The 22573-nt window shown below is 32.4% G+C and overlaps 1 protein-coding gene across 1 annotated transcript in view; it reads right to left on the bottom strand.

The window, feature by feature from the left end:
* DTHD1 (death domain containing 1) overlaps positions 1–20830 on the bottom strand; it is a 57918-nt gene extending 37088 nt beyond the window's left edge. The window contains exons 1-4 of the mRNA XM_011365563.2: positions 20279–20830; positions 16504–16834; positions 13747–13926; positions 9561–9805 (exon numbers count right to left, since the gene is read on the bottom strand). Coding sequence (XP_011363865.1) covers positions 9561–9805; positions 13747–13926; positions 16504–16834; positions 20279–20796 — 1274 coding nt within the window. The 5' untranslated portion in view covers positions 20797–20830. The remainder of the gene's footprint in view (positions 1–9560; positions 9806–13746; positions 13927–16503; positions 16835–20278) is intronic.
* Between the last annotated feature and the right edge of the window lie 1743 nt (positions 20831–22573).

Here is a 22573-nt window from a genome sequence, read left to right as displayed (position 1 = left end):
ATTTGAATAAGAGCTAAGTAGAATCTTAATAAATAAAAAATGTAATTGCTGGATATAATAACCTAATGATAAATTTAAAGTAGATTTTAAAAGTATACTGTGTTTGTGGCATTTTAACTGAAATGTGAAGAAATTACACAGAATATAGCACATAGGGACAGGAATATGGAAAATATAAAAAAGAAGAAAAGAAATATGGAATTTAGAAAGAGATGGTCTAAAATATAATTGGAAATCCAGAAAGATAGAGTGGATAAAATGGAAGAGAGGCAATATTTGATTAGAAAATATATAAAGATTTTTCAGAAATGTGAAAAGACAGAAATTTACTATTCAGGAAGCACAATGTATTGAATTTCAAAAAAAATGCTTTTAAAATTCAAATATAAATACAACATAGAAAAATGCAGACCATCAAATACCAAGAAAAGATCTTAAAAGCAGCCAGCAAGGTAAAGCAAATCACCCATAAAGTTATGAAAATCAAATTCACTATAGTCTTCACAATGTTGATAATAAAACTCATAAACAGTGGCATAATATCCCCAAAGAAATTAGGGGATATATCCATGTAAATCTAGAATCTTATACTTTAGATGGTCTCCAAAGATGTTAAAGATACCTCTCAGTACTCATGCCCTTGGGTAGCACTCTCCCACAATGAATCAGAGTCCCCTCTATGACTGGCTTTAACCAATAGAATGTTACAGAAGTGGTGATCTGATCATTCCAAACTTCAGAATTAAGAAGGCCTGGCAGCATCAGTTTTGTACTTGGAAGCCCTGACCTTCCATTAAATAGCCCAGTTACTCTCCTGGAAAGACCACATGACAGAAAGAGGCCAGATGGAGAAGTCAAGTAGAAAGAAAGAGTCCTTACAACTCCATGAAGAGAGAATTGGTCTAATCATTTCTGCATAATAGCTGAGCCCAGCCTTCCCTCTATCACTACCAAGATTCTAGATATGCGACTAAGCCATCTTGGACTTCTCAGCCTCAGGCACCATCTTATTGAAGGCCATAATAGACCCTAAACAAGACTGACAAAAAAACCATCCAATTGAGAAAAGGGTGTGTGTTTGGGGGCGGGGGGTGCGGGGCAGAGCTCAGTGGAAAAGATAAAGGGATTAAGAAGTACAAATTAGCAGTTAAAAAATAGTCATAGAGATGTAAATTACAGCACAGGGAATATAGTCAATAATATTGCAATAACTACATATGGTACTAAGTGGGTACTAGACTTATTGGAAGATCACTTCATAAGTTATACAACTGTCTAACCACTTTGCTGTACACCTGAAATTAATATAATATTAATGTCAATGGTAATTGAAAAATAAAATTAAAAAAGAAAATGAAAAAAACTACAGACTGGGAGAAAGTACTTGCAATCACAAGTTTGACAAAGGACATATATCTAGAATATGTAAAGAATGCTCAAAAGTCTATCGTAAGAAAAACTACACAATTCAAAATTGGCAAAAGACTGAAAAGACACTAATCTAAAGAATATAAACACTTTGGGAGACAATTCTCCACGGGTATCTCACATTTTGCTATAAGAGGCCTTTGCAATAGATTATCTCTTCAAAGATGTTTGAATATCTAACATCCTTAGAAAAAACACATGATTTTGTCTCCCCAAAGCAGAGGGAGAGTTTACTATCCACTACAATAAATACAATGTTCCCCTCCAGGTCATAGGTCATACAGGTCTGTTTGCTGCCCATTGTAAAAGATTTGAATTCCCTAAGTTTGGGTTTCTCAGCTGTGACATTGCCTCCATGGTATTGGAGACAAAGGTAGCGCATGTGGATATGAAACATTTTGTTGATGTCCTGTGAAAAATAAAGTCCTTTATATCCAAAAAGAAAAAAAAAAATCACCCAGTCTAGACCCCAAACAACCCACAGAATCATGAGAAATAATAAAATGATTATTGTTTAGAGTAGTTTAATATGCAGGAATATATAACTGAAACACCCTGTAAAATTCTATTTTAAGAAAAAGGATACGCAGATAAATGGAAAGAAATCTCATGCTCGCGGATTAGAAAAATTAATATTACTAAAATGTCCATACTACCTAAAGTAATCTATAGATTCAATGCAATTCCTATAAAAATCTCAATGGTATTCTTTACAAAAATAGAAACAAAAAACTAAAATCTGTATAGAACTGGAATAGCCAATCTTGAGCAAGAACAAAGCTGGAAACATCACACTTCCTGATTTCAAAATGTATTTTAAAACTACAGCAATCATAACAATATGGTACTGACAAAAAAACAGACATATAGACCAATTGGAACAGAATAGAAAGCCTAGAAATAAATTCACACACCTATAGTCAACCGATCTTTGACAAGGATGCCCAAAACTCATAGTGGAGAAAGGATATTGTACTCAATAAATGGTTTTGGGAAAACTAGGTATCCATATGTAGAAGAATGATGTTGGATTCTAACGTGAAACCACATACACAAATTAACTCAAAATGGATTAAAGACTTTAAACATGATGACTGGAAAGGAAAACAAAACTGTTATTGCTTGAAGATGATACAAGAGTTTACATAGAAAACTTTAAATTCTTGAAAAAATATAAGACCTAATGAGAGAGTTTAGAAAGGTGGTGGCTTTAATATCATTGCAGACAAATCTACATTCATTTACACACATATTCCCAACAAATAGAAAAAAATTTTAAATACCATTTATAATAGCAGCCAGAACTATAAAGTATCTAGGAATAGTCTAGCAAAGCATGTGTAGTACATGTATGGAGACTTTCAAAACATTTCATTCAAAGACATTAGAGAACTACACAAATGGAAGCATATATTATATAATTGATTAAAAGACTCACTATGGTAAAGATTTTACTTTTCCCCAAACTGACCGATAGGTCAGAGGCAATTACAATCAGAATCCCAACAAAGTTTGTTCTTGTGGACCTTGACAAACTGATTCTATTTTATAGGAAAGGGAAAGTTAAAAAAAAAAAAAAGTTATCTTGAAGAAGAAAAATATATGTCTACGGCCATGCTACCCTGAACAATCTGATCCTGTCTGATCTCGGATGCTAAGCAGGGTTGGGCCTGGTTAATACTTGGGTGGGAGACCACTTAGGAAGACCAAGTGCAGTAGGTGTAAAATATAAAATAATTTTAAAAAATAAGGGATTGTAAGCTAACAAGGTCCTTGCAATCTGTGAGGTCAACCAAGGGTTGCCTCGCCTAAAAAATCAAAAGAAAAAGAAAAATATATGATTTACCAACCAGATATCAACTTATTATAAAGCTAAAATTAAGACAGTATTAGATTGGCTTAAAACTAGATAAAAAGACTAACCAATGGAACAACCCAGAATAAGGAAATTTTGTTATATGACAGAGGAGACATTACAGATCATTAGGGAAAGAAAGAAACATTCAATAAGCAATGCTGGGAGAATATGTCATCCATATGGAAAAAAATAAATTTCTACATCACACTGTATATAAAAGTCAATTTTAGATGGACTTAAGGCATATAAAATTCAATCCTTTAAAATTATATAATAATAAAGAAGAACATTTTTATAATTTCAGGAGATAGAGGTATTTTAAGACCAGGACAAGAAGCACTAATCATAAAAGTAAAATATGATAAATTCAGCACAAAAATATGAAATTACAGGCCAAAACTGAAAAAGGATTAGCATTAAGAATATGAAAAGGAATCCTACAAATCAATGTAAAAATTTCAAAATGAATTATACAAATGTCTAACCATTGTACTGTATACCTGAAACTAATATAAAATAATGATGAAAAATTTAAAAAGGTCCATCCTATTCAAAGTCAAGCTCAAATGTCACCATCTATATGAATCCTTCTCTATGTCTTAGAGCAATCTTTCTCCTTAAAAAAAAAAAAAAAGACTTCAAAATGAGCCAGGAAATTGATAGATATTTCACATATAAGAAAACACAAATGTCTAACAAAAGACATTATGAAAAGATGTTGGCCTCATTGTAATCAGAACATTGCAGATTAAAACTACATGAGATCCACTTTACACCTATTAGATTTTAAAAATTCTAAAATCTGACAATACGCAAGGCTGGAGAAGATGAGGAGCAATAATAGGAGATTCTAATTTAATTCTACTATTTTGGAAAACTTGTAAAATTGTGCATGTGCATACCCTAGGACTCAGCAATTAGATTTCTAGGTATGTACTCTAAAGTACTTGCACAAATATACTTTGAGTCAAGGATAGTCATATTAGTAATATTTGTATTAGTAAAAGAAAAGGAAACAATCCAAATGTCCAACAATAGGAAAGTAAATAAATAAGATACGTAGTTATGCAATAGAATATTGTATAGAAGTGAAAGTGAACATGCACAACTATAAAAGAAAAAGCAAAACCATAAGGCTATACACAGTAGGAGACCATTTTTACTTTTGTCAAGCACAAAGCCTAATGAGACAATGTATAGGAATGAGTAAAAGTATATGTGATAAAACTAAACTAAATGTAAGCAAAGGAATGATGCAATATTTCCAAATAGTGCTTAACTTTGGTATGGGTGAGGATCAATTATAGCAGGAAGGCTGGGGATGGGAGAGAAGAGAGGCAAGTAAGGAGGCTCGACTGTATCGATAATATCTAATTTGTTGTTATGTGGTAGCTTTACCAGCTTGTGTATTTTATTATGTGATATGATATCTATTTTACAAATATTCTTGTATATGATATACATAGTACATTTGAACAAGATAATCTTAAAACCAATAGCATTACATAGAAATGGCCATTTTTTTCAGAAGCAACTCCGTTTAACTCTAAAATATTTTTTGTATAATGTGGAATGTTTCTATTTTATAAATTTCTCCTTTCATTGCTGTTAAGAAAACTTTTCTGGCTTATAATTAAATGACTTTAATCTTTTCCCCAGAAATTAGACATGCAAAAATGTAATGCAATAAACACATTTAATCTTCATATTCAGACTATATTTTGGCCTCAACTAGTTTTTATCTTTTTTTATTTTATGAGACATGGATTGCTTCACCATGTTTCTATTTCCAAAAAAAAAATGTTCAACTGGCTTTCACTCCTTGAGGAAAGAGTATTAAATAAACAGTGATATAGATTCTCATTTAATTGTTTTATGCTCCACTGGATGGAGAAAATACACCTACTTTACCCAGCACTAATAATAGAGCATATTATAATGTATCAATTTAGCATTGTCAAAAAGTATAGAATTAGTAATACAATTTACATTTCTATGAATTTACTCATTAATTTGTTTAATTTACCTAACATTTTTTGAGCATCTATGTTATACTTGTACTGAGTGGTGATAAATTGGAAAAAAAAAACACTTAATAATACTACAGTATAGTATAGGATGTGCACAAGGAATGGGGCTGACAAAGAGAGAAGCTATCGATCCTTCCAGGAGATCTTAGAATGTCTTGACAGATGAAGAAAGAATTGCACTGCCACTCCTACAGAATGTAGGAGAGTTCTCCAGCTAAACATGGTAGGAAAAGAATTGCCAAGCAGAGAGATAGATCATGTACTAGGGCAAATAAATGGAGAAGAAAAAAGAAATTGGCACTTTCTGGAGGATTGAATTGATGACAAATAGCCATCTTCTCACCACATAGGAATGCTGGACAAAATCAATCTCTCTCGCGCGCGCGCGCGTTAGAGGAACTCAAAACTGGAGGCAAAAAATCCTCTAGATCTGGAAACAAGAAAACGAGAATCTCAAAAAGCTAGGATGCTTTTCTCCCCCTAGGAACCATGAAGACCTGATTCCATGGGTACTCCCGCCCTCCATCATCCTCCCCCTCCCCACTAACCACGCACACACTTCGGGTGTGTGGGGTTTGTGTTTAACATATTCAAGCAGATTAGATACAGCTTCCAGCTGTTAGATGGAACTAACTCAGTCATAAAACTGGAATCGCAAAAGGGCAGCACTGTCCATGAAATGAGAAACAATAAAGACAACCAAAATCTCTTTGAACATTGGTTCGACGAAGCAAAAAAGCAGCACAAAAAGGCTACTCTGGATTGGAGGGAAGGAGGGAAGAAAAGTTGATCTGATCAAAAAATTATAATCGATACTTAGAAATGAATTCCTAAGGGTAAAATTCTTAAAAAGGAGTTAGTATGATAAACAATGTACTAGATTACACCCTGCTAAAAAAAAATAGGATTGCAAACATCATGCTAATAGATGATAGAGTAATGAGACCATAAAACGTGTATGTTTGCAGTGATTAAAGGAGTAAAAGAAGACAGAAAGCATGATGAAAAAACAGAGATGTTTGGAAAAGAAAGGTTTTTAAAATATAGCAATAGCTTTTTAGAAATGAGAATTATAATTACTAAAATAAACAGTTTAAACAAACTAATGGAAAAATTAGTAAAATATATGATAAATCTAGAGAAATACCCCAAATATAGATATAAAATATTTTAAAATATTGAAGATTAAAATTAAGGTGTGCAACAGTATAAATTGTTTAATTCGTTTATATTTTTTTAATATAAATGATTATTTTATTTATATCATCTTTTTCTTTAATGTTTTCCTTTATTTCTGTTATCTCATAACAGAACTTTTCCTTTTTTCTTTTTCCTTTTGTTCTTATATTGTTTATGTTCAATACCAGAATTTTTTAAAAATCTCCTAAATTTTACTTTATCAAGTTTGCACATTTATTTCATTATTTATTTTGTTATGAACATGTGAGTAGTACATTTTTGCGAACACTTATATTTAAAAAAACAAACAACAACAACAAAAAAACCTTCTTTGTTAGCTGATAACCCTAATTCCACAATATCTTTCCTTCAAAACTCTAAAGGTTTTAGTCCAATTCTTTTCCTTGACATTTAGTACTACAAAGAATGAGACTGAGGCTAGACTGATTTTATTCCTTTTTACTGAATCCGTTTCTGCTGAATGGATGCTTATAGAATTATGTTTTATTTAAACATACATTTCAATTTTCTATGTTGTGTCTAAGTATTTTTTTCATAAATTTTGTCTAGTAATTATTCAGCACTTTCTAACTCAAAGTTTTAAAAAACATCAGAAAATTACATTTAACTATGCCTTTGATTAATCCTTCTATTATGATTGTTTTGTTTTTTTCTCTGATGGTACATATAATTATTAGGTTATATCACTTCAAATGATTTCTTATACTTTGGCCCCTTTTCATCTCAGCTTGTTATCTTTGTATCTCATCCTGTTGTCCTTTCATCTTTTCCTGGTCTATCTGATGGCTTTCTGTTTTCTTGAAAATTTTGCTTACTGGCTACTACTGAACTTACAAAATAGATTTCTACAATATTTTCAAGCTAACTGTATTTCTCATTATTCAAATTACTGTGAAATGTCAGGATGATGTTTTCTTTATTTCTATATTTTGTTTTTTGTTGTTTTTGGTCTTCTTGGAATTAATAGGTTTTTTTTTTTTTTTTCTTAAGACATCAAGTAGGATTTTGTTTTTTTCTTATCCTTGGATGAATATTCATCCATTCACTTTCGATTTGGTAGCCATTTGAATCACTTTCTCAGATTCAGAGGGCAGATCTATGTAAATCATTTCTAAAACAATTTTCAGTGTTTAGTCATTTCTACTGAGTATAATTCCTCTGAACTGAGGAACAGCGTTCTCCCACCTGTGCTAACTGAATTTCCAGTGCTTTGAGTCAACTGAGTGTATGAAAATGCACCACCCTATGCATTTCTATTAAGACTCTTATTGCCTCTACTTTTATCTCTGTGCTTGTGGGAATTTCATTTTTGACAGTACAATATGCTGCCTCTAATTTCTCTCTACATTCTGCTCGGTTATTTCTGAGGGATGTGGAAATATAACAAAGGAGGGGCAAAGGAACACTTGAATTAATCACTTTGTGAAATGTTATCTGTGTATTATGGAGATAATTTTATTCTCATTGGTATGTATAAACTATAAAATCGGTAATAGGGACAGGCAAATTGTTATTTCTAACATCTTTCTGGTAAATGGAGCTGCTTTGTTTTATAATGTAAAGTATGTCAGTCACAAATTATTTTTATTAATCCTTTGCTATCTACCCTACAGACAGTAGAAATACTAGATTCTAGCAACAGGTTACCAGTCAGAGTCATCTTTTAGGGTTAAGTTCTTATCTTAAAAAAACACACACACACACCCTTACACACACACACATACATGTATTTTAGGAGATATTTAAAAGATGTCTTAATTTATTAGACTAATATATTTTAAATTGGAAAATCCTAAGTATTTCTAGTTTGAAATCTTACTTTACCATGACATACAGGTACATGGGTTAACTAAGTTGCCACTTGGGATATATGTATCACAAATAACAAGAGTATATAAAACTGGATCATGTCTATGTTCTCTCTCACTTACCTAACACTAGGGAAAATTTGATATCTTCTCCCAGCCACAACCCAACATTCCGCTAGCGTCATCTTCCTAAATTGCAAATGTACTGGGAAAGAACAAATGATCCACTTCTCAATTTTTAGCCTTCCATCCTCAAACTAAATAAATGGTGGCCACACAAAGTCTATGATTAGAAACAGCTATGTGAGTCCATCACTGATAAGATAAAGATGAGGCAGTGGGGAGATTAAACTGGATTATATACATAAGGAAACTGGCACACAGTAGCTTCTCAATTAATAGTAGTTATTTTATTTTATTATTTTAATTAAGTGTCTGAAGTTGTTTCTCCTTCTGGTTTTCAAAGAAAAAAAATCCCTTTAGAACCAGAGAGCAGAAAAATTCCCTTCTACTTTTTTCATTAGGGAAATAAAATAAATATTAAATAAAAGGACAGGAATTCAGATCAGAATTACTATTATTTGGTGTTCCTTTCTTGATGTTGGCATTTCATTTCTGATTTCACTCTGGCTGACATCCCCACTCCTCTCTCTTTATCTCTCTGTCTGTCTGTCTGTCTGTCTGTCTGTCTGTCTCTCTCTCTCTCTCTCTCTATATATATATATACACATACATATATAGAAATATAACAAAGGATAACAAATATAACAAATATAACAAAATATAACATATATATAACAAATATATATATATATATGGATTTTGTTTAATTATAAATATTAGGAGATAGAAGAATCCACCTATATGGCAAATATAGACTCAAATTTAATTTGTTTTGGAAAAAGTCAGGTCAATTTTTTTCCTACTTCAACATGACACTCTTAAATATAGAAATTAAAATCACAATACCTCTCTTTTAAGTTAATTAATCATAATTTGTTGAAAGCAAGGATTAATTTTACCTCTTTTGTATCAACTGTATTGCATAGCATACTTTTGGGCCCATCACAGCTAAAATCATTTCCTTTCATAGGTCTGCAAAATGTTATTTTTATATGAAAAATATTTCATAATATTTTAATACTGATTTTGAAGTACAAAACATCTGATTATGTTTTTAGTCATTTACATTTCTGTGTTTACCGTCAAGTCAGTTAGAGATAGAGTCTAACTCACCGGTTGAGGTATAAAGGTACGTTCTTATTTGTTGTGGCACTAGCTGCTCTTTTGTGATCTAGTTCAGACCTCAACATTTTTTTATCAGGGTGTGGAGAACAAGGTAGGAATACAGTGACTGGCTTCTGGAAAGGATGTGTTGATGGCTGCTGAACATGAATCAGAGGGCTTGTGGATAATACCGAGTAGGAAGTATCTTGCTGTGTTTTTAAATATGCCACTAGAGATGGGTCAACAGGTTGGACCTAAACAAAGAAAAAATATATATATTCTTATATTTTGATAGTGAAAGATGCAAAGTATCAGTGCATTTCTAAACTAATTTTTTGAAAATTTGATAGAACATAGTTTTAATACATTTCTTTATACATTGTTGGCTGGAATTAGTGGTGAATTAGTCTATAAAAGAGCACAGCATTTGGACTCTTTTTACAAAGTCCTTCTGAAATCTAGGTTCCCTATCCTTTGTTATAAATAACTGAGAAACATTCTTAATTATAGGCAACAAAATGACCTAGAAAACAAAATAGACATTTTACATAATTTCTAATTAGAACTATTGTTAGATCAAGAGATCTTTAGAAACTAGAAAAACAGACTATATTTACTTACGTGTTTCCTCTCACATAAGAACAGCTAATAATCAAAAAAAAGCTAACCTAATTTTAAAATTTCAAAGTTTATGGAAAATATTTATAAAATTTAACTATTTATAATGTTTTCTTCCCAACTTTCCTTCTTTGCTTACCACTTATAGTAACGACTGAGAGAAATTAGAGAGCCTGGGGGAAAGTTGAGGATATAAGGACAGGGAAAGTTGAGGATATAAGGACTGGGAAAATTTAGGAAATATCTTCTGAAAGATAGATTGATACGGCATTATCCACCTTACAAATAGTGTTTGTATATATTCTTTTTAAAAATCCTTCCCCAGTAGGGCTGTTTTATAATTAAATATAACCACACATTTAAAATTTTAAATATTTTAATTTATTAGTCTCTTTTTTTGCCATCCTCTCTGGTAGAAATTTTGAATCATATGAATGTCCAATGCCTGGCATCAATTCTATCATAGATACTCAATAACTTGTTAATAAATATCATAAATATAATAACATAAACGTAGCTAGAAAAACCTTTCAGTTAAAGCAAAGATTTAATTTGAAATGAGATTCAATATGTTCCAAATCATCACTTAATCACTGATAATACTGTATATTAGGTTGTTAAAAGTATAGGAATTTGTTTATCATTATATTAAATATTTGTATCTTCTTCATTATTTAGGACCGTATGTGATGACTCACAAAATCTATGAGAAAAGACTCGACAGTTTTTAATATTTACCTTTAATTGTATAAGCACTGATGAGCTGAAAACTCCTGGAGGGTAATTAAAGATATTCGAGAATCCATGCTTGGTTTAAGAGTAAGGCCTTTCTTTGTTACTGTGAAGGATTCTTTCTTTAAACAAGACACAACAGAAAAGATACCCAACTTGTAAACTTTCACTTCAGCACAAGTTCCCTGTACGGATTGAAGGACATTAAGATAAGGACATTAATACAGCACTTTTCTGGGGGATATACTGTAAATACGTAAATACTCTGTAGCTGTGAAAAAAAATCCACATGCTGTCCCTGTAATCTCCCACAACTGAGAATAATTCCTTTAACTCCAAATGGATGGCCTTTTCAAGATAGGACATAGAAGTAAATAATAAGTAGTTTCTCGAGTGGACTCCATGATAAAGAGAGAAATCTATTTACTTTAAATTCCAAAGAGAAATTATATCTATATAATGGTAATAACATTCAATGTCTTTAACAAATATTAGTTACTTCTGGAATACTTTCCTCCTTTATCCATAAGAGAATTTAAATTTAAATTCTCTTATGGATAAAGGAGGAAAGTTATTAGCCTTTATTCAGAAGATTCGATATTGTTTTAGGCAGTCCAAGGACTGAAAAGTCATCATTCAGGTAGTTTAAGTAAACGCTAAAGCACTTGTATTGCCAGCAAATTCTTCCTTCAGACAATTCACAATCCCTTAGTAAAGTCATTTTCTCTACTTCTCTCTTCCATGCAGTGGGAGCAGTTGACTACAAAGGGATCCATTCGTGTTTCTTTTTTATATGGTGACATTTAAATTCGTAATGCATGTATGCAGGCACATATTCAAGCTTTTAAAAAATCACACAGAAAGGAACTGAGTACATAAGTGAAAACAAAATTATCTACTCCTACAATCACCAAAGCTTAAAATGAAAAGAAAGACTTAGAAGTAATTTAATCTATTCATGCTTTCCCGACAGCCAGCTGGGCTCCACCCTGGCTTGAGTGGATAATCGTGCAGACACACACAAACATTTCAGGGACAATCACAGTGCAAAATAATCTATCATTTGAAAATATATATATGGATTTTGTTTAATTATAAATATTAGGAGATAGAAGAATCCACCTATATGGCAAATATAGACTCAAATTTAATTTGTTTTGGAAAAGGTCAGGTCAATTTTTTTCCTACTTCAACATGACACTCTTAAATATAGAAATTAAAATCACAATACCTCTCTTTTAAGTTAATTAATCATAATTTGTTGAAAGCAAGGATTAATTTTACCTCTTTTGTATCAACTGTATTGCATAGCATACTTTTGGGCCCATCACAGCTAAAATCATTTCCTTTCATAGGTCTGCAAAATGTTATTTTTATATGAAAAATATTTCATAATATTTTAATACTGATTTTGAAGTACAAAACATCTGATTATGTTTTTAGTCATTTACATTTCTGTGTTTACCGTCAAGTCAGTTAGAGATAGAGTCTAACTCACCGGTTGAGGTATAAAGGTACGTTCTTATTTGTTGTGGCACTAGCTGCTCTTTTGTGATCTAGTTCAGACCTCAACATTTTTTTATCAGGGTGTAGAGAACAAGGTAGGAATACAGTGACTGGCTTCTGGAAAGGATGTGTTGATGGCTGCTGAACATGAATCAGAGGGCTTGTGGATAATACCGAGTAGGAAGTATCTTGCTGTGTTTTTAAATATGCCACTAGAGATGGGTCAACAGGTTGGACCTAAACAAAGAAAAAATATATATATTCTTATATTTTGATAGTGAAAGATGCAAAGTATCAGTGCATTTCTAAACTAATTTTTTGAAAATTTGATAGAACATAGTTTTAATACATTTCTTTATACATTGTTGGCTGGAATTAGTGGTGAATTAGTCTATAAAAGAGCACAGCATTTGGACTCTTTTTACAAAGTCCTTCTGAAATCTAGGTTCCCTATCCTTTGTTATAAATAACTGAGAAACATTCTTAATTATAGGCAACAAAATGACCTAGAAAACAAAATAGACATTTTACATAATTTCTAATTAGAACTATTGTTAGATCAAGAGATCTTTAGAAACTAGAAAAACAGACTATATTTACTTACGTGTTTCCTCTCACATAAGAACAGCTAATAATCAAAAAAAAGCTAACCTAATTTTAAAATTTCAAAGTTTATGGAAAATATTTATAAAATTTAACTATTTATAATGTTTTCTTCCCAACTTTCCTTCTTTGCTTACCACTTATAGTAACGACTGAGAGAAATTAGAGAGCCTGGGGGAAAGTTGAGGATATAAGGACAGGGAAAGTTGAGGATATAAGGACTGGGAAAATTTAGGAAATATCTTCTGAAAGATAGATTGATACGGCATTATCCACCTTACAAATAGTGTTTGTATATATTCTTTTTAAAAATCCTTCCCCAGTAGGGCTGTTTTATAATTAAATATAACCACACATTTAAAATTTTAAATATTTTAATTTATTAGTCTCTTTTTTTGCCATCCTCTCTGGTAGAAATTTTGAATCATATGAATGTCCAATGCCTGGCATCAATTCTATCATAGATACTCAATAACTTGTTAATAAATATCATAAATATAATAACATAAACGTAGCTAGAAAAACCTTTCAGTTAAAGCAAAGATTTAATTTGAAATGAGATTCAATATGTTCCATATCATCACTTAATCACTGATAATACTGTCTATTAGGTTGTTAAAAGTATAGGAATTTGTTTATCATTATATTAAATATTTGTATCTTCTTCATTATTTAGGACCGTATGTGATGACTCACAAAATCTACGAGAAAAGACTCGACAGTTTTTAATATTTACCTTTAATTGTATAAGCACTGATGAGCTGAAAACTCCTGGAGGGTAATTTAAAGATATTCGAGAATCCATGCTTGGTTTAAGAGTAAGGCCTTTCTTTGTTACTGTGAAGGATTCTTTCTTTAAACAAGACACAACAGAAAAGATACCCAACTTGTAAACTTTCACTTCAGCACAAGTTCCCTGTACGGATTGAAGGACATTAAGATAAGGACATTAATACAGCACTTTTCTGGGGGATATACTGTAAATACGTAAATACTCTGTAGCTGCGAAAAAAAATCCACATGCTGTCCCTGTAATCTCCCACAACTGAGAATAATTCCTTTAACTCCAAATGGATGGCCTTTTCAAGATAGGACATAGAAGTAAATAATAAGTAGTTTCTCGAGTGGACTCCATGATAAAGAGAGAAATCTATTTACTTTAAATTCCAAAGAGAAATTATATCTATATAATGGTAATAACATTCAATGTCTTTAACAAATATTAGTTACTTCTGGAATACTTTCCTCCTTTATCCATAAGAGAATTTAAATTTAAATTTAAATTTAAATTTAAATTTAAATTCTCTTATGGATAAAGGAGGAAAGTTATTAGCCTTTATTCAGAAGATTCAATATTGTTTTAGGCAGTCCAAGGACTGAAAAGTCATCATTCAGGTAGTTTAAGTAAACGCTAAAGCACTTGTATTGCCAGCAAATTCTTCCTTCAGACAATTCACAATCCCTTAGTAAAGTCATTTTCTCTACTTCTCTCTTCCATGCAGTGGGAGCAGTTGACTACAAAGGGATACATTCGTGTTTCTTTTTTATATGGTGACATTTAAATTCGTAATGCATGTATGCAGGCACATATTCAAGCTTTTAAAAAATCACACAGAAAGGAACTGAGTACATAAGTGAAAACAAAATTATCTACTCCTACAATCACCAAAGCTTAAAATGAAAAGAAAGACTTAGAAGTAATTTAATCTATTCATGCTTTCCCGACAGCCAGCTGGGCTCCACCCTGGCTTGAGTGGATAATCGTGCAGACACACACAAACATTTCAGGGACAATCACAGTGCAAAATAATCTATCATTTGAAAACTGACTAAGGAAAAGATTTCGCAATATCACTGAGTGAATCTGTCGCTGGGAAAATTCAGGGCATGATGACTGTTCTTAATTGGCTGGAGGGAAAATGGTGAGAGGTAGAAAAGAAACGTCTTCTGGGAACTGACGGTGGTTGCCCTGTGTTTCAAGGATATTTAGCAGATGCTGGGGAACCGGAAGGGTTTTTAAGCAGGGGAGTGTCCTGAACAGAACTCTGATGGTGATTTATCTGACTCCAGAATTAGAATTCTTAAATGTCATAAAAACCACATAAAAATTTGGAAGGAATCCAGAGTTTAAATTTTCTTGGGCTAAAAATAGGGATAACTGCCATTAGAATAACATAAAGAGAAAAGTATATGCTTTTATTTTTTTCAGTAGACAATGATTCGCACGCTCTCTCTCTCTCTCTCTCTCTCTCTTTTTGCTTTGATTATCCATTTGCTAAACATCTTATGTATCCACTGTGAAAAGCACATGTCCAAGAGCATTTTTTTGCTTTTATGACAGTCACACAAAGTGGCCAAGATTAAAAAGCCCCAATCAAGGGCTGCTATACTTATAGGCCAATAGAAAATGTATTAGTTGCATGAATTGGAGTAAATAATTAGAATAGGCTTAGCTTTCACATTCAACTGTATAACATTATATGTAACTCAGAAAAGACCTAAACCAGAAAAAGAGATGTATTACAAAGAATTTCTTATATGCATGGAAATTTTTTACATTTATATCCTGTCCTCTTCAAATAATGGCAAAGCTGAAAAGACAAATATTTTAATTGTTTTACAATAAGTTCAGTGGCCCACAGAAGAACCTTAAAAGTTAGTCCCCATCAACTCTATGCTAACTTTAATACTTTTGTATATTCTCTCTTCAAAACATGTGAACTGGTGACCACAGAGGGCCTCGGAGTTATTACAATAAATTCTACAATGAAAAATGATAATTTATTAACTCCTAACGTGTTTTTTGGCTTCCTTTTATCTTCATAAGTGTACAGTATTTTCTCATTTCATCCTTATGACCCTAACAGGTAGATACTATTAGTTGATCATTTCTCAGATAAAGAACTTGAATCATCGTAAGATTACATGATTTACACAAGTTCACATAGCAAGAAAGTGTAAGAACCAGACTTCAAACCCAGCCAATCTTCCTTTACAACCCACGTCCTATCAACCACATATACTATCTTCCATGTGTGGAATTAACACAATTTATAGATTTAATAACTATCTTTAGGCATACACACACACACACATGCACACAATTATTTGTTTGTAACATATGTTCCCAACCTATGAATAATAAAAATAAGGCTACTATCATCTGGGGATTCTAACATTCTTAAATTAAGGTCCATCAATGTAGAAATGTTAATGTAAAAGTAGTCTAAGGCATGATGTTGGTTTTGTTTCCCAAATGAAAGTATAGTATTTGCTGGTTCTAGACCCAAGTTCTCTATCCCTAATTTTGGCCAATAATTTCTGTTCTTTGTTCTTTGGGGATGGCAAAAAAGTGTGACTGCACTGGTATCAATCTATCAACGCTTTCATTTGATACCAATGAGTAGTTATATCTACACTATGATTCTGGTAGTCTTAGTAATATTTAGAAGAGTCAAACAGCAAATGTAGGTGTAGCCAATGATTTACCAACCTTGTAACTTCCTCTCATTCCTTCCAGTGAACTTGGGGTTAGGTAACTTGACTGAAGGCTTATGTCAGACACTTTCACCATGATGTCTCTGTAATTTCCCCTGTAACGTGCAGTAAATGGAATTGCAACGCATATTGGGAATGGAATTCTCTTTTCCATATCTGAGCACTCCACATTGATGACATTGCTAACCAACTCTTCATTATCATTCACTATGAAAGAACTCATGCTATTAATTATTCGGCATTCTAGATGTTGTAAAATGTATGATGGTGCTGTGATGTAACAAGACACTTGGGGACCTGTAGCATCACTCAGCACATCAAGATACCTGCAGGGGGAAAAAAGGATGTAATTTTTACAATTATTTGATTTGTGTATTGTATAGCTATGTATATAAGAGCCTAAGCTTATATACTTTTATCTTATGTTCATGCGAATCTAAGTTCTCTTGCTTACTGTCTCTGTGACCTTGGGCAACATAGCTAATCTCTCTGTGCCTCAGTTTCCTCAACTATAATGGTGATAAAATAATAATGTATCTCATAGGAAGGCTGAGAATTAAATGAACTATTATATGTTAAGTAATCAAAAATCTGTGCCTGGAACATAGTGAGTATTATGTTAGTAATTATTGTTGTTACTATTATTATTACTATTATTATTTAAGTGGTTGATTCGTTCCTCAGTTTTGTTCACTTCACAATATGAATCTGAAGATTGCTATAGCTTCTTGATAAACCAAATACTAATACCCAAATAGTTTTTTAAATTTTGAGGAGACTAAATATATATCTGGTTTTGGAATTATCTAAACACATGAGATCAAATGCTTATTTCATTTTTTCAAAAACCTGAGAAAGGTGCAAAAGTACCGTGAACTTATGACTAATCAAGGTAATTAGAAACAATATTTACAATTCTCAAAGAATAAATCCAAAGGCCTGTTTTGACTAAACGCTTATTTTGACCATTTGTTTTACTCTCGTTTTTTTTTAGCATCACCTTTGCCAATGATTTTATAGTCCTGTAGGTTTAAATTCACAGTTGAGATCAGTCGCTTGCTATTTATTTGACCTTAAAAATCAGTAATCATTATTAAAATAGCTAATATTTTAGTTCTTTCTATGCACCAGGTTTTAGGCTATATATTATTTCATTTAATCCTCATATTATAAGGTTAGGCTGTTATATTATAATCACCATTTTACAGATTAGGAAACTGAGGTTTAAAAAAATGTATTTTGCTGAAGATAACACAAATGGTAAGTTGTAGAATCAATAATTGAATCTGTCTGTTTTCAACACAAAAGCCAAATTTTCTAGTATAATATCATACTTCCTCAAATCATTCCAAAGCCCTGGTTTCTTATTCCAGGGCTTATTAGTTGAAATTAATAACTAATCACAATATGTGGAGATTTAATGAGATTAAATGTTTAAACCTCTTAAAAATGGGTTAGCATAAAATGAGTGTTAAATAAATGTTAGATCTCTGCATCAAAATTACCAGCTTTAGTTTCTCCTTTTATTGCTCCTTCTCATTGTATACCCGTGAAATGATTGATATATAGACAATGTCAAAGAGAACTAAGAAGATCTATATCAAATACAGCATTAGTACTGTTTTAGAATAATTGGATTTTAATTATTTTCAATTATTAGTAATGAATTTTTATAGTACACTTTAATATAGAAATTTTTTAAAAAATTGAAATTGCAAAGGTCATTTATTTACATTTACAATTCCGAACCCATAAATTTACAAGGAATAGAAAATTATCCAGCCCAATGATCTGTGTGAGTATTCTCTGATGATGGTGATTATACTTTAGAAAATATGAAACATCATTTAGTAGAAGACACAGTGACCCCAGTCTTCAAGAATGACTAAAGGAATGAATAACTTGACTTCTCAAGAATGACTTCAAAAATGCCTCTTTTCTGTGCCATGGGAACCATCTCAATACACTCTTAGAAAAGACTGACAGATGAGGTAGGGTGAGGAGACCCCAAAATGCTTTTTTTTCTCTTAATCCTAACCAAATAGATCAGGTCCAGCCACTCAAATGATCTCATGGGTTTATTCTAGTTTTGTTTCCCTTTGAGTATGTGCACTCTAGGTCAACTACACAAGAAGAGATAGGCTTTTTTCAAAAAGCTATTCAGGGAGGGATCACAACAGATTCTGAGCTAGCTTGTGTTTTTGACACTCATCTTTTACATTGCATGATGGCCTCCTAGCCTGAGGGATTGTAATAAGTAGTCATCTTAAATATGCAAGCCAAGCACAATTGGTTTGAAGGCCACAAAGAGGAAATCAGTAACTAGGGAACACCTAAAGTAGATGTGAGAGGGAGTGGTTCAGCAATGACTCATTAGTACCAACTTTGAGTCATTTCTGAATGTGAGGATCTGCAGCCTTAATGTTTTTCTCAAGTGAAATGAGCAAACACATATTGGCTGCTGGTTTTTTTTTTGTTTTTTTGTTTTTTTGTTTTTTTTGCAGGAGCTGTAACTCTTTTGAACCATGGACACCTTTTGTACTCCTAGGACACCTATAGAATTTATTAGATTTTCAGACCTATAGGGACCTCATAGCTAAACTAGTTTCAACCTCTTCATTTTATAGATGAGATAACTCAGGTCAAAGTGAGCAAAATGACTTGCCTGCAATCATAGACTAATTGTGGTGTTGTCCTAAAATGGTATAGTACATCTTCAAGAGCATCACACATCTTGGCAGAGAGGGGATAAGTGAAGTGTGGTAGTGTGTAGAAGGTGGAGAAAGTGAGGATTGTTGGGGGAGAAATAAATTAACACTAACATTTAGCTGAGAGTGAACATCTGCAAAGTGGCAGGGTACTAGGACCTTTACATGATTTCTCATTTGATCTTACCAATAATCCCAGGAAGTATATGTAATATCTACAAAGAAGGAAATGGGGCTAATAAATGAAGCAAGTGGTCAAAGGTTATAGAACTAGTTTAGAATAAAACAGCAGATAAAATTTAAGCCTGTCTGACTCCCAAACATATGATATTTTTTCACTATTTTTCAGTGCTTTCTGAGGGTGATATGTTTGCTGGGGAAATATTGTTTGTGAATATTTTACTTTATTTGAACAAACATGGATTATTGCCCCTTTGTATTGGGGAGATAATTCATAAAATAGATCAGTCTTTCTCACTTTTTGAAGTCATGGGTCTTTGAGAGTCTGATGAAAGCTCTAAACCAAAGAAATAAAATAGGTATGAAAATATTCATTTAATTTTAAGAACCTGCCAAAACTTATTTATGAGCTCCCCAGAGTTCTAAAGAATTCATGATGATTTATAAATAAAATAAATCTGAGAATTTACTTAAGAATATAAATATAATAAATCTGAGGCTGGAAAATTCTCTTCTAAATTTTGAATACTTTGTAGCCTCCTAGTTTTTCTTATTATAATTGAAAAAAATAGTGATTTTAAAGTGTCCCTGTAATGGACAATTACATATTTTAACAACTTTCTCAGTCAATTTTTTCCTCTTTTAAAGAAACATTTAATATGTTTGTTTCCTAAAAGTATAAGAAACTAACAATATTAGTTATAGCAGCTATCGGATTTTCATGGGAATAATTTATACTGAACTACTGATTTACAATATTGTTTGGAGATATGAAATAAAAATATAAAACTTTGCTCACTTACAAATACTATGTGTATAAAACCACAGATACATACATATAAATAAGCACATATAAGGTTTTCTCATATTGCATTTACTTACTCCTTTTCCATTATGTTATTTTTTTGCTTTGGACTCTCTGAGTCATTGGGAAGAAGACTATTTGCGTATTTATTGGTGATATCACATGTTATGGAGGATGTGGTAATCTCTTCTCTTTGATTTTCTGAGGTCTCTTGAATTTCTCTTTCTGTTGTCTGAATTATGTCATGCATCTCTTCCTCGTTGCCACTTATGTTCTCAACGGTCATGTGTTCTATTTGTTTATCATCACCATTTTCTGTATTCTCTAGGAACATTTTGTTCTGTGACTCTTCTTGCCCTGCTGCTTCACCATTCAAGGATGTATTGTTTTCTTTTTCCACTAAGTCCAGACTCATGGATGCTAACTGGACCTGGTTTGTGTAATGACTTTCCTCTCCATTTGCGGAAGAAACATTAGCCGTTTCTATGACATTTTGTTCCCCTCTTGCAGCAGTGTCTATTGCTTTGATATCTTGAATGGAGGACATTGTCTGCAGTGGAGTACATTCATCATGCGTGCTGCAAAAATCACACATCTTTTTTTCTTCTTTCTTTAGAAGTATAGCTGTGGTCCCCAAATATTCATTTATTCTCATAAGGCAGTCTCTGAAAGTAGTGATTTCTACACACATATACACACATAGACACATAAAAAGAATAAATACAAAACTAAACTAAATTATATTTCTCCACTGACATATAATGAGATATGGCAAAATAACATTTAAAACCTACAAAGATCTTTACTGGGCATTTAAGCCAATCTCCCTCCTGAAGGAGAAGTCATTTGTACAACCATCATTCTTTTAACACATCTAGGAATTGGGGACAAATGGCTTTTTAAGGTTATAAAAAGAATAAATCTAATTCCCTCTGCTTGTAAAAATTTTTTGAATATTTGAAGACAGATATTATGACCTCCCTATAAGACCATTCAATTGAAATCAACATCTCCCTCAGCCATTTCTCATTTGCTATGATTTTGAAACTTGTTCTTTCTCCTTTGAATGTACTATAGTTTATCAATTATTCACTTAACATTATTTGCTAAAATTTAACAAAACACTCTAGATGAGACTTGGGTAGAGGCATACCATAGCTGCATTATTTCTGCTGCTGTGGATGCTATATTGAGTATTTGGTTTGCTGTTATGAGAATTGGATTAGGTTTGTGCTATTTTGCCTGCTGAGCTTGTTATCATTGGCAATTTTCAAATTAGTCTTTCAAAGAATATCTCTAATTATATTGCTTCTCTGATTAGATAATGCAGTGACTACTCAAGGACTACTAAACCAAGTCAAGCCTATTCACTCTAGTGTATACTTTCACCATGATCTGATCTGATGTAATCTCTCACTCCATCCCCATTTCTTACCATTCTCCTGTTTGTTCATTTCTCCTCCCTTCATGGCTAGGGTCACCTGATGTATTTTTGCAGGTTTAACAACTCTCCAGTCTTTAGAATTTGGTTCTGAACTACGGAATATGTAATTTAAGCCCCCATAGCTCAGTGTTTTTAGAATCATCACTGAATCATTCTTTCACTAATCTTTCACTGGAATTAACTTTGGGCTCCCTTTCTGACTATTTGTTTTCATCTTGTACCTGAGACTTTGTCTTTATTTTGAACTCATGTTATTTTGAAATCATCATGAATAACTATTCTATGAATAACTATTTGTCTTTCTATGTTGCCTAGGACCACATTCAGTTATCTGAAAAGACTTGGATCCTGGCTATGAGCTCTAGCCAGTAGTCTTTTTGTCATGCTGCCTTTGGACAGATTTCCCAGATGCCCACTATTTGCCCTCTAGACTGAATTTCTTACCATTATCTTCCCTGGATTCTTGATTAATAAGACCTACCCACTTGCCTTGACACTTTATTATTTAGAATTGGATTTTATGACGCCACCCATCTTCTTACCTCGAGTGACTATTGTTGTGTGAGATCGTATTCATCAGATACCACATTCTTCCTGCCGTACTGTACTTCTCAGCATCCATAACTGGGCCTTTTCCCAAGAACCTGTATTTCTCTTAGTGTATGTATTGGGAGGGGGGAGTTCAGTTTCATATTCCAGCTTATTTCAGTCTTTCCAGTGTTTTTGCAACTAATAGGTTCAAACTCAAGTAAATCTAAAAATAAGATATCATATTCCAATGTAGAAAGACTGCTTATTTTGCCTCAAGTAGTCCTATATTTTCTTACCTCTACGTCTTAGATCCTGCTAATAATACCACTGCTTGGCATTCTCTTTCTAGATTTCCAGTTTCTTGCTGCCTATATACAATTCACTCCTTGATCTTCAG

The sequence above is a fragment of the Pteropus vampyrus genome, unplaced genomic scaffold (assembly GCF_000151845.1).
Source record: "Pteropus vampyrus isolate Shadow unplaced genomic scaffold, Pvam_2.0 Scaffold5, whole genome shotgun sequence".
Classification (NCBI taxonomy): Eukaryota; Metazoa; Chordata; class Mammalia; order Chiroptera; family Pteropodidae; genus Pteropus; species Pteropus vampyrus.
This window is presented reverse-complemented; position numbering and strand designations above follow the sequence as displayed.